The sequence below is a fragment of the Globicephala melas genome, chromosome 14 (assembly GCF_963455315.2).
Source record: "Globicephala melas chromosome 14, mGloMel1.2, whole genome shotgun sequence".
Lineage (NCBI taxonomy): Eukaryota > Metazoa > Chordata > Mammalia > Artiodactyla > Delphinidae > Globicephala > Globicephala melas.
This window is the reverse complement of record NC_083327.1, coordinates 6,799,831-6,813,378: the sequence shown is the minus strand read 5'-3', so window position 1 is coordinate 6,813,378 and position 13,548 is coordinate 6,799,831. Positions and strand designations below refer to the sequence as shown.

General features: G+C 38.6%; 1 protein-coding gene across 1 annotated transcript in view; it reads right to left on the bottom strand.

The window, feature by feature from the left end:
- LOC115854745 (collagen alpha-1(XIX) chain) overlaps nt 1–13,548 on the bottom strand; it is a 304,855-nt gene that overhangs the window by 247,689 nt on the left and 43,618 nt on the right. Inside the window, exons 4-8 of the mRNA XM_060283962.1 lie at nt 12,108–12,231; nt 9,551–9,826; nt 5,392–5,472; nt 1,526–1,651; nt 418–480 (exon numbers count right to left, since the gene is read on the bottom strand). Of these exons, the coding sequence (XP_060139945.1) occupies nt 418–480; nt 1,526–1,651; nt 5,392–5,472; nt 9,551–9,826; nt 12,108–12,231 (670 nt within the window). The remainder of the gene's footprint in view (nt 1–417; nt 481–1,525; nt 1,652–5,391; nt 5,473–9,550; nt 9,827–12,107; nt 12,232–13,548) is intronic.

The window sequence follows — 13,548 nt, the reverse complement described above, 5'->3', positions numbered from 1 at the left end:
GCACTAGGCCTTATGCAGAGCAGGTGCTCAACAAAGGTGAGCTGTATGAATAAAGGGTGGGGAAGAATCTTCAGTGGAGACCTATCAGCAGACAGAGAAACAGGAGTTCGTCACATATCTGGGGAAGAAAATGCTAAGGAAGGCTAGAGCCCAACTAAAAGACACTTTCTTGCTTCACAGTTTTGCTTGTGGTTTACAGGTACATTTTAGGCCAGCCTTCCAGTTGGAATACAAAAGCAGACTTACATGCCAATATAGTCTTCCTTATTTCAGTGATCAGCACTTAAATACAGCCCTCGATAGCCTTTCACAGAAATGTGCATTTGTATGGGACACAGAAACATGAGGTGGACACAATTGTGAAGTCACTTTTGGACGAATCCTCTTTTGTCCCGACAGCGTTGGCTGGTGTCTTACCTGCTCTCCTTTGTCCCCCTTCTGTCCAGGTGAGCCTGGAACTCCCAGTAATCCTGCTTCTCCCTGAGCAGAAATGAATTTTGTGTTATCAAATATTCTGTCATGTTGAACTAAAACCCCATAGTCTATAAATAAGAAGTTGACAATAGTAAGACAAAGCTTTGCTTTCCTGGGAGCTGATGCAGGTCCCTCCGCTGGGAGGCCCTTCTCCCCTCATCATAAGGCTCATACCCCCTATTCCAAACACCCGCCAGCATCATCTCCTCCCCGAGACCTTCCATGGGCTGGAACGTGCGCTCTCCTCCATGCACCCTGCACCTCGTACTAGCCTTTAGCACGGAGCTTCCTGTGCAGAGCTATTCACTTGAGGAAATGAAAGCTTCCTCTAAACTCCCACCTCACCCTCCCCACCACTACTCCAGCCCGGAAGGGAAGTGGCGCAGGATGCCCTAAGCCTAAGCGTGCATCCAGTCATGGTGCCGGGGACCTTCTGCTCTAGAAGCTGGGCAAGTCTCCCTTCCCTTTGTACTGGTGTAGAGGAAAGCCATCAGAGATCACTCAGGCCTCTGAGTGCCATTAACATCCACAAAAGACGTTTGTGTAGCCCAACGGGCCCAGGCTTCCTGACCAGGAAGGGGCAAGCAAAACAAATTCTTTGGGCAATAACAGAGCTCCTCTGCACTTCCTGTACAACTCACTGCAGAAAGGAGAGATGGGTGGATATTTGGGATACTGGACAGACACGGTCCCCACACTACGTAGAGTATCTTTGGGTATGCGTTGAGGGGCAGGCACTGCGTTTCCTTCATCTGTGAATTTGCAGAATTGAAGCCTATTCCTGGCATGTGTTATGCCCTTGTACTTAGCTGCTGTACAGGTGGCTCCTCCCTTTATTTTCTTCTACTTCCTACCCAGGAAAGAAGGTCAGATGGCCTCAGAACTCTCCAGATCAAAATCCAGGAGGTCCTATCCCCAACCCCCTTCTCTTAACCCACCCAGCAACTGAGAGGCCCAGGCACACTAAAGAGAAAGACCAGGGCCACACCCGCAGGGCCTGGCTCACTGTGTGGTGTGGCTTTTCCGTGGGCATAGGGGAAAGGGAGCATACCTTGTTTGGAATGCACTGGCACTGGTCTGTAAGTTCCTGCTTTGCTGGCAGAAATGCAGACATTCTACTGGCATGAGCGGGTACCAATGATGCTTCAGTACTTCCAAAGCTATGCTGCTCTGGGCACTAAAATCCAGAAAGAGGCTTTAGGATATGGGGTCAATTCCAAATGCGGTGACATTCTCAGCACTGACTCTCACCAAACTAGACATGACTGGAGGTTCTTGCAAGAACTTCTTTCTAATAACCAAAGGTTGACACCAACCTGTGAAAGTCCATAATGACTTTGCCTTTTCACTAGACTCCTACGTTTTTATTACACTGACAACACACTAGAAATGCATTAAATTGTTGGTTTTGGTGAGAAATTCGAAAGCTATTATAGGTGACTTTATGACAAGTACAGTAATATCAAACGTTTACAAGAATTACAATTGTTACAATAAAATACTTTATACAAATAACATTGGTATATGTGTTTCGGGAACAAATTTTAAAATAAAAGAATGTAATTTGAACTTTTAGAACATCGTTTAGTTCAAGAAGATGATTATAAACGCATGTAAAAGTAGAAAATAAACTCTTTTTATGCTCTAAGGTAGTATGTATTTAATCAAAGTATGTATATCTTATTCCAGTCCATTGTTCTTTATTCAAAAGTCTCCACTGTAACAGACAAGTGATGACTTTTATAACTTATCCAGTGTGTTCAGAACATGTGGGGATGGCCACATGAAGTGAAATTTGGTTACAAAGCAATGAACTTTTTTTCTGTCAAAAAATAAATCCAGATGGCCATCTGAAGAAGATAAATGCATCCTTTCCTCTCAATATCATTTACCAGAGTCCTTACCACGGTTTGTAACTCTGAATTTGCAGTTTCATGAATTTGCAATTTCATATCTCTGAATTTGCATTTTAGGGGGAAGTGTTCACACATTACTTTATATACTACAAATTATATATGCCTGGAAAAATACTGTCAGGATACAAAATTAAAATATTGTCTGTGGTTATTTATTGCAATGAGATCATGGTTGATATTTATTTTCTTCTATGAAGTTGGCTGTATTTTCCAAATTTTATATAGTAAACATACATAACTTTTCAAACAAAATAATATTTTGAAAAAGTGTGTAGCATTCTAATGCTTGTGAGCACAGTAAACACGGTAAGAAAAATAGCTCCCAGAAAAACTGGGACTAGTTTCCTGTCTTTACCACTAGTTCTATCACACTTACTCTCTGCAGATTTAATGATTAGCTGTTTAGTTATCATAAGTTTCCAAGTCCACAAGTCTAAAAATTACATTAGAATGAAACACACAAGATTATCACCAAAATGATCCATTTATGTCCTATGATTTGATATGATTTTCCAGCCAGTTCCTGCCCCGTGCCCCATGGGTTCAGTTAGATAATCAAGACCTATTCCGAGCTCACAGTTTTGCTCTGGATAACTGATTCACTACTTTAAGACTTTAAAAGCATGTCTCAGGCTTCACTATAAAACTGCCCACACTTTCCAAAAAGTGCCTACAGAGAACATAAGATGTACAAGTAAGGATCCCCTGCTTCATAATACCTCTGGTTTTGATATGACACATATTTAGTTAATAAACGCTCAAAATCTTAATCATCTTTCTCCTTTATTTTCAACAAATGTTGCTGCTTTTCTCCTCTCTTCCTCTTTATTCTTCATTCTCTGTGTCTAGGTCTGTAGTCATGAAATCTGACTGCTTCAGAAAGAGAAACCCTAATTAATAGCAGCAAAGAAGTATATTTATAGATTATCCTGAATAAATTTCACGTTTGAAATATGCTATAAAATATTATTAACAGAAAGGATGTCTGATTTGAAATTACAGGACAAAATCAGATTTTTAAGCGAGTACATTAAAATTTGCTGAGTTCAAATATTTTTCAAAAAATATAGTTGATGCCAAAATTACAACAGATGCACGTAAGTATCTTTTATATAACTATTTACCTTCCAAAATATATATTTCCATTAAATGTAAGTATAGCACGTATTCATTTCCTGTTAACGATTAACAGAATGGTGATGTCCGCCCCAAATACTTATCAGCAGGAAAATAAGCAGTCTTTTGTTATTTTTTTCCAAGGTTGGAGATGATTTCCTACCTTATTTTTCTACTCTTTAAAACCAAATCTTTTTCAAGCACGATTTAAAATTTTTTTTCATGATGTGTGGGTTCATGTCACCGCTTTTAATTATCGAGCCACTCCATCGAATCCATCACCTATTTCCTTAAACAGTTTTCTCGTAATTCAAGTTGGAGTGACTATTGGTCAAGAGTATAATATTTAGGTACCTCAGAACATCATGTTGTTACTTTTCAATCAGGGAAAATTCGTATTTTAAAAGCTCTCACATAAAAGAAGCATAATTAATTAAAGAAAAACTTCTGGAGAATTCACATCTTCAAGATTTAAATGTGTGCCTCCAGGAAGTCTAGGTGTTTCAAGTCTGTAGATTGGCATTCTTAATTACCTTTTCAGATATTTATAGAAAGATATTTGGCTGGCTTTCCTTGCAATGAGAGCCATAAACTGGGTTGGAGATATGGTTTATAAAACCAAGTTACATTAGCACAACATATAATTTTTACAGACTTAGCTATGCTTTGAGTCAGTTGATCACATTATTATCCTACTGCCCGAAGTGAGTGATAGAAGTTAAAAATACTTTTGAACTACTAAACTATGGATAAATATTCTTACAATTTTCAATGGTAAGTTTAGAACTTCTGGGAAATCTGACCCAAAGAATAACATTTTCACCTTTTACTTTTCATATGTTCTTTCTGTAAGACTTTTCAGAATTAATCCCTTTCAAACACCAGTCAACAAGTCAAGAAACAATGTTTTGACATCTTTTACAAACAAAGCAATAATCATTGTTTCAAAAAGAAGGGTTCATTGTTCAAAAAGAAGGGTACAAAAGTGCAATTCCCCTCAATGAGTTTCAAAGGTAGTTGAATAAATTAAAAGCAAATACAACTATATCTAATAATATAAGACACACACATGACCATTGCAATAAGAGATGCAGAAAGTACTGAATTTAGTGGGTTTTTTTAAATGGAAGGTTGGTACAAGAAAGTAATAGTTGTAGAGTTAGGTTGAGAATATTAAGAGTGAGAGACTAAGAAACTGAATTTCTAATTTGTTGCAAACAGGGAGTAACCAAAGGCTTTGAGGGTGAGATGAGCAGAGGACCGGGAATGTGCCTTATTCACGTCAGCCAGCCTTGTTGCTTAGCACAATATCTAGAAGATCAGTGTTTCTGAATAACAGATTTTTAGTGGAAGAAGGTAAATGAACCTACAAAGCAGTGATGCAGAGACTTATTCTGGCTATGTGGGGACAGGGAAGGAGGATGACACAATAATGCGACGATCCAAGCACGAGGTAAAGGTGGACCACGGCGCTAACAGGAGAGGGGAAGGTGCAGGTGAAAAATCTCTCACAAAGGAAAACTGGCCAGGAAGGGTGACGGCTAGGAGAGGGAAGTGAGTGAGAATAACGTACAATCACATACGTAAAACCCCTGTAACTGGAAAATGCTGATGCTACCGTCAGAGCGCGTTTAGTGAGAAAGGCATAAGTTCTCTTTTACTCATGTGGAGTCCAAAGTGAGGCCATATCTTTCCTGAAGTTCAAGATGAAGCACTGGGATTAAAATTGTGACAAGAGACGATGGGGCAGCCCCATGAGGGGTCTCTTGCTTGGAACTGTTTCCTCGCCTGGATTCAAGAGAAGACGTTCAGTGCTGCCCTACACGACTCTACAGCCCAGGCAACTGGCCTTCTACAGTCTTCACACCCCCAAAACTGAGCTTACCTTAGGGGCTGATATCTCACAACACGTTTCTTGAGCTACGAAGTTCGAGTTACAGTAGATTTGAAGTTGGTGAATTTCAACCTATTAAAAAATTAGTAATAAGATATATCATTAGTATTTTTCTTTTTGAAAATCACATTTAGGCATTTGGGAACGATGGTAATTTAACTGGAAAGAAAAAAAAGAAGCTAATATTTATACAAATAGATCACTGGCAGATATTTCGGTTTTTGTTTAATTTAGGATTCATGATTTTATGGACCCTTTGAGAAACAGAAATTGATTCGGCTGTTGAGATAAATCTATATGTAAAGGAAATCAAGTAATAGAGCAATTGCAGATCTTTGCTCCTTGTTTCAAACCATCAAAAAGAAGTATTTAATTAAAGAGAGGTAATGCACTACGATAAGAAGAAAAAAAAGGTATTTAGTTTTTATCTACTTTTCATGGATACTGTCTAATACCTAAGGATTTTATGTTACATGGCATACTCTTGAGCATGACTCACAGTATTTTTACAAAAATAATTGATTCTTCTATTTGCTCAGCAAATCCACACTTGTTGGCATTCGGACATGAAATTAAAAGTAGTTTCAGGAAAGTACAATCATGTCTTCAAGTGCAAGATCAAACAACCACATCAGAGAAAGTAAATGGTACAGACTATTGACAAAATTTCAATATGACAGATGCACAGAGAGGCTGCTTCAAACTAGTTTGTGGTTGTAAATTTAATAATTTAATTAATAATCTTATGATGATTTGACATATAACATAGGTCAGGAACAACCTCTTTCCTTCCCCTTCTCCCCGCCTTTCTCTCTCTTTCTCTCTCTCTCCTCTTTCCACATCTTTCTCTGTCTCCTAGTGTAACAGAGCTAGATTATGTATTTCTTTGAGGTCAGTAAGTACTTTCTATAGTAAGACCCAACTATAATAATATAATAATCCTATGATAATAGAAAGCAGATATCTTAGGTTAGCTCTGAATCTCTAACCCAACACCAACAAAGCAAGAAAGGAGGGAAAAAGCTGTAACTATTACTCTACACTGAGATGAACAAAATCAATTCAGCTCACAGAAAGCATTAAGAATTCCAGACATCTTTTGGCTTCATGAACAGCCTAAGATTTGCAGCCAATGCAAAATTCTGAGATGAAGTGAAACTTAATGATTTCTCTTCTATAACTTTTTGCAAGGTTACTGAAGTAAACTTTTATTTATAAAGTTTAAATACACTGTCTTACATAGTCTAATGAAACACCAGGCAGTAACATACCCATTATGTAGAATGAAGAATGTAGAGACTCCAATTAATTAATATTCTCCTTAACTAAAACTAATTTATCATCAACACTGTTATCTAAATAGTCAATACATACTGAAATTCTATTATGTATCATCCACTGTGCTAGGGCCTTCATATGAATTATTTTACTTAACTGAAGATAGATGATCAATTTTTCATGGATTAGAACCTAATAAAGTACCCATGACACTGAAACTACAATCAGCCTAGTTTAATTATGCTTTTTTAATTCATTAGTTGCTTTAGAATCCTTCACTGACATAGTGCTTTAGAATGAGAATGCACTGACCCTGTCACACAGAATTTTTTTGTTAAAAAAAAATTCTTTTATCAGTTTTGTCACCTATTTCTCTGCACGAAAGCACACGGGTAGTATATGTAAAATAAAACCTAATCATTAGAAGGTTTTTTTGATAACTTACGTTCTGAATAAACAAAACATTTTCATGTTACAACAGATCTTATAAATCACAGAGCTTGTATGGAGATAATAAAAATATTAGTTTACTTAGAGTTTTAGTAGGACCAAGAATCTTTAAAAAGAAAAATACGTATTTTATTTGTTTGTTTAACTTAAACAGTGACTCCTCTAAAGCTCCATCATCGTGACATGGCTTTAATATTATTTCTTAAGTGAACTAAGATTCCACATTAAACTATGAAAGTGTTGTGAGACTATAATTTTCCCATTGTGGCTTTTCATCAGGACTCACAGTGATATTCTTCAGCCTCAGGTTGTTCCCTTGAGTAAAAAGTTAATTAGACACAGGACACAACACTCAACCTTGAGACGGGAGCTTGGAGTCAGGACCCCACTCTTGGAATAACTTGCTCCTCTCTCATTGTCATCTCTCCCTCAAAGGTTATGAATTTATCTTAATCCTCATGTTCTTTGGTTCCTGCCATTCCCCACTTTGCCCTCGATAGTCCTGCAGGAGATCAGATTCCAGTCAACACCAGGGCTCCAGCAAGGGCTACCGCCACCCCTACTCCTGTTACTAGAATCCCCTGAAGATCACTTCCCATCTACCTACACTCCACCCATGGAAGTCACACGTCTGAGTTTTAGCTGCTGGACTCCACTTCCTCCCTTGACTCTGGAGAGACCTTTCTGAAAGGTCTGTCTAGGACTGTTGTCACTACAATTAATACGGTGATTATTATTGGCAGCCACCATTTACTGACACATACTTGATCCATCTTTCTGACACAGACTGAGCCTTTAAGATCTTTGAGAGAGGAGCAGATTTTGTTGTTGTTTTCCGCTCTTTTATGCCAGGTTGAACGGCATGTCTGGCCCTAAATAAATAAATGAATACACAGAAAACTGACCACATACTATGCACTATGGCACATACGCCATGCAATTATAACTAACGAGTCTATCAATATTATTTTATAATTTAGGATACCGAGACTCAGATAAATTAAGAGTGAGCAAGATAAATTAGCAGATCATAAGAATTAAGTGGATGAACTAGGATTTACAATCACATCTGTCTGATCCCCAAGCAAGCTCACTCTCCCTGATGCCATGATGTCTTATGTCCAGAACTGGCTTCTCCTGCTCTGGGGTATCTTGATAATCATCACTGAACCCTCGTTATGACACTCTCACTGATTTGTTCATTGTGTCTAAGAGAAGACAGTTTAAAAATAATATTTTATTGGAGATATATATATATATATATATACACACACACACATATATATAATATCTATCTATCTATCCATCTGTCATCTATCTCTGATGCCTTCCACAGGGGCCTTTAGAAATAATATGCTGGCCAAACATGTATGTGCACAGAACCGTACTTTTGAAACAAAATTGAACTGTTAAGGGCTTTGCGTTAACAATTCCTATTGGTGTCCTGCATTCAGATTATTTTTATGGGTTTTCCCATCATTCCACCCATAAGAAAATGTGAAGTCATCAAATTTAGATATATCCCCCTTTTTAAAGATTATAGGCCTTTGGGAAATTAATAATAAATCTGTACCATGTGAGCATCAAATATAATTTTTAAAGAAACTTTTCATCTGAAAGGGTTTTACTAGACAATTGTTCTCATCCAATGACCTACTGTTGTGTTTCAGTCCAACAGAACTCTAAAGAAACACTATAAGCTAATGAAAAATAGTCTGCAGTACAAACATTTGTGATTCTGAGGATGAATAAATAGCCTATTGTTCTTGAATGAAAACACCAGAACCATTTAACTTAAATTTCATCTTTTTCCAGTCCTTTCTATTCAAGACATAGGAACTTAGACCAAGCTTACTTTTGTATAATATTTTCAATTTTTACTAACATTTAATTTTAATAACCTTATTTTTTAAGGCATAACCTAGTTCTTTTAAATTCACAGGCTAGAGAAAAATGGGTGAAAATAGATAGAAAATAATATATGTAAAAATATAGTTGGAGGGCTTCCCTGGTGGCGCAGTGGTTGAGAGTCCGCCTGCCGATTCAGGGGACATGGGTTCGCGCCCCGGTCCAGGAAGATCCCACATGTCGCGGAGCGGCTGGGCCCGTGAGCCATGGCTGCCGAGCCTGCGTGTACAGAGCCTGTGCTCCGCAACGGGAGAGGCCAAAACAGTGAGAGGCCCGCGTATCTCTCTCTCTCTCACACACACACACACACACACACACTATATATTTATATATATATATATATACATATATATATATATATATAGTTGGAAATACATAGCTATGCTTCACACATCTGATGGCAAATTAATTTAAACAGTGTTGAGAAGGGAATATATTATACAGTTATTAAAGGAAAAAGGTTTTAATAAGATATTTTATTTTAATTTATGAATGTTACTAGTTAACAACTCACGTCCACAGGCCTGCCATCTGAAGCTCGGGTTGCAATAACAGTCCTTCCGTGGAAGTCCACAGTGCCCTTTCCATCAATATGCCGGCTTGCAACTAAGTTACAGTCCGTATAGACCGAAATGGCCCGGGATTGTATACTGAAGCCAAGTTTATGCCACTGACGATCAAACAAAGGACGGAGTTCTCGATTTTTAAAAACGTAGTTCAACACATCTCCCTCCACAGCTTGGAACATAAATTCCACCATCTTCTTTCCACCATCAACTACTATAGAAACCTGCAAAAATGCAAATGATCTTTAAATGTTTGAAATTCAGTTTTAAAAATTATTAAAGCACACAAATCAAAACTCAAGGTGCTACCATAGGACCCAGCAATCCTACTACAGGGCATATACCCTGAGAAAAGCATAATTCAAAAAGATACATGCACCACAATGTTCACTGCAGCACTATTTACAATAGCCAGGACATGGAAGCAACCTAAGTGCCCATCGACAGATGAATGGATAAAGAAGATGTGGTACATATATGCAATGGAATATTACTCATCCATAAAAAGGAACAAAATTAGGTCATTTGTAGTGATGTGGATGAACCTAAAGTCTGTCATACAGAGTGAAGTAAGTCAGAAAGAGAAAAACAAATATCGAATATTAACGCATATATGTGGACTCTAGAAAAATGGTACAGATGATCCTATTTGCAGGGCAGGAAAGGAGACGCAGACGTAGAGAAAGAACTTGTGGACACACAGGGGAAGTGGAGGGTGGGACGAATTGAGAGAGTAGCATTGACATATACACACCACCATGTGTAAAATAGATAGCTGGTGGGAAGCAGGTGCATAGCACAGGGAGCTCAGCTCGGTGCTTTGTGAGCGCCTAGAGGGATGGAATAGGGAGGGTGGGAGGGAGGGAGACACAAGAGGGAGGAGATATGGGGATAGATGTATACGAATAGCTGATTCACTTTGTTGTACAGCAGAAACTAACACAACACTGTAAAGCAATTATACTCCAATAAAAAAATTAAATAATTGAAAATAAACTCAAGCTGCATGTTAGTAGAACTGAGGTACTCAGTAAAATATTTTAGATGATACTTGTGTCCGTTGGATTTGTTAACATATAAGAACAGCAGGGCTTCCCTGGTGGCGCAGTGGTTGAGAGTCCGCCTGCTGATGCAGGGGACACGGGTTCGTGCCCCAGTCTAGGAAGATCCCACATGCCGCGGAGTGGCTGGGCCCATGAGCCATGGCCGCAGAGCCTGTGCGTCCGGAGCCCGTGCTCCACAATGTGAGAGGCCACAACAGTGAGAGGCCCACGTACAGCAAAAAAAAAAAGAACAGCAAACAACCGCTACAAAAATGGTTTAAATATGGGATATCCGATGAATGTAATATGCTCCTTTCTTGAGAGGACATCTAGGAGTGTGTGTGTGTGCGTATGTGTATGTGCGTATGTGTGTGTGTGTGTGTGTTTATCTAAGTATATATATAATTCTGTATGAGTGATTCAAGAATTAAATGTTCCTAATTTAAAAACAATAAGAAATAATCACTTCTCTTAGCATGGAAACTGAGATCAACTTCTTTAACCTTTGATGCTTTGCATGGTGCAAAGAAAATACATTTTCATAGAGAACATGTTCTTTCTGTTCAAGTCATATTTCCATCTTAATACTGTGACTATATAATAACATATTAAAAGACCAGTGAAATGAAACACATTTCAATGGATATGTACGGAAATAAACACAGATGGATGGTGCCCATAAGTAATTGTGATGTTTACCTCCCCTCCCTGGAGCACCTGCATCCCCTCCTTTCTGCCCAAATGCCACGTCTCCCACAAGTACTCCTAGACCCCTGCTCTTCTCATGTCCCATCTGGGGGAGCCGTCCTTTCCATGCTCGCACAGTCCCCACCCAACTCCGAGCTGTCCTCGGCCACCTCACTTGTCACCTTGTGGTCATGCTCCAATAGGCTGTTCTCATACATGGCATCCCCAGACCTATGTGCTCCCTGAGAAAAGGAATCACGCTTTGCCAGTCTCTTATCTTTGTCACTAACTAGCATCTAGCATGTGTTCAATTATTTTTATTGATGGAATCAATATTTGTATCTCATCTCTTAATTTACTAAGGATTTTCAGAGGAAACAATGAACAGCTTTAAAATGATGTATAATATCAGAAATAATAGGAAATGAAGAAGTCGTCAGTGAGTGGTCTTGGTGTCAATGAAGCAGTTGTAAAGGAAGGGTAGTTAGAGTGTCTTCAGACAAAAATATGAATCTAGTAGAAAAAAACAAACAGAAAAACAAAACAAAAACAGAAAACAAACTAATCTTGCCTCACCCACCAGGCTCTCCCATTACAAATCTCAGCAAGATCCTTCTAACTCTGAGAATACTTGCATTTCCCTGTGGAGGATTCCACTAAAAGACAGAATAGTCGTGCATGAGGTCTGCTCCCAAATTTATGCCCACAGATCCAAGATTCACCTGGCCTAATCCCACCAGAGGCCACAGATCAGTACATCTCTCTGGTTCCTTACCTGTGGCATATTCTGCTGGTTTAAAACCTGCCACAGAAACCACCGTTCCTTTTTGGTGCTTCTTCGTACCCGAAACACGGCTGCTATGGCGAACTCCTCAGGAAGGCCTTTGGGAAACACCTTACTGTGGGAGAAAAACAAAGAACCATCGTGGGAAAACTGAAGGCAAGGACACAAAAATCTCGGTATGAAGGTCTCTGCAACACAACATCTTAGTCACATTTTCTCAATGAATTTAGAATTCATTATGCATGTTTACAGCATTCTACCAAATGCATACATGGACGCTTCCACGTCTACTTTTACCTATGGAATTTGTATCCTTGTTCTTTCCCTTTTAAAAAAATTCCCGGGAAGGTGTTGTTAAAGCTTGAGGTGTGTAAAAGCGAGTGACTAGACTATAGTACTATGGGGCGATATTCATTTACTGAACAAGATGTTCCAACAGAATCTCAGAATTCACTGCAGTCTGGCACACGGTAGACATTTATAAAGGAAATAAATAGTACCCCTAGGCTTTATCGGTAGACAGAAGTACAGAGCATTTCAAAGAACACTGCTAGCAATTAAATGTATACTTCCAAAGAACTTCTGTCATATTAAACCCTTGCAAAATGAACTCCTAATTCTGATTTCCTAGTAGGTATCAATTTAGGACTGAAACTAAATATAATAAAGACATTTTAGCTTATTTTTTATTCTTACAGAAAATAAGTAAGTTATTTCTAGGTAGCAGAGAGAAGCCTAAAGACAGTCCAAATATGCTTCTGTCTCAACCTTGTTTCAAAATCCTGGTCTCACTGGATCCATGAAGAAACTTGGGGAGAAAAATTCACCATGAACATAAATCATATTTAGACTTTCATTGGAAAACATGGAGAAATACATTCCTCCAAGTTGACTTTTAAAGTTATCTGCATTGTATGTAAAAACTCTGCAAGGCAGGAATCTTGCTTTTCTTTTAAAAAATCATGAGGAGTAGTAGGTAAGAATTCTCTTAAGGACTAACATAGCCAGAACTTGTTTATATAAATAAAACATCATACATTGAGATGGTTAACTACTCACTGGGAATATCACACCAAGGTCCACTGAAACTGACAACCAAACTCATGGAGAATTCTGAAACTTTGGTTTTACACTTTGTGTTAGAGAAAAAGTCACAAGTGGTAGGGAAATCAGGAACAAAAAAAAAAAAAAAGCTATGCTGGCCTAAAGTTCTTAGTTGGTTAAACTCGCGCGCGCGCGCGCACACACACACACACACACACACACTCACGTATATACTGTATAAATGTAGGTATATGTACATAAGCATACCTCAGGGATATTGCAGGTTTGGGGCCAGCTCACTGGAATAAAGTTAATATCACAATAAAGTGAGTCACGGGCTTCCCTGGTGATGCAGTGGTTGAGAGTCCGCCTGCCAATGCAAGGGACA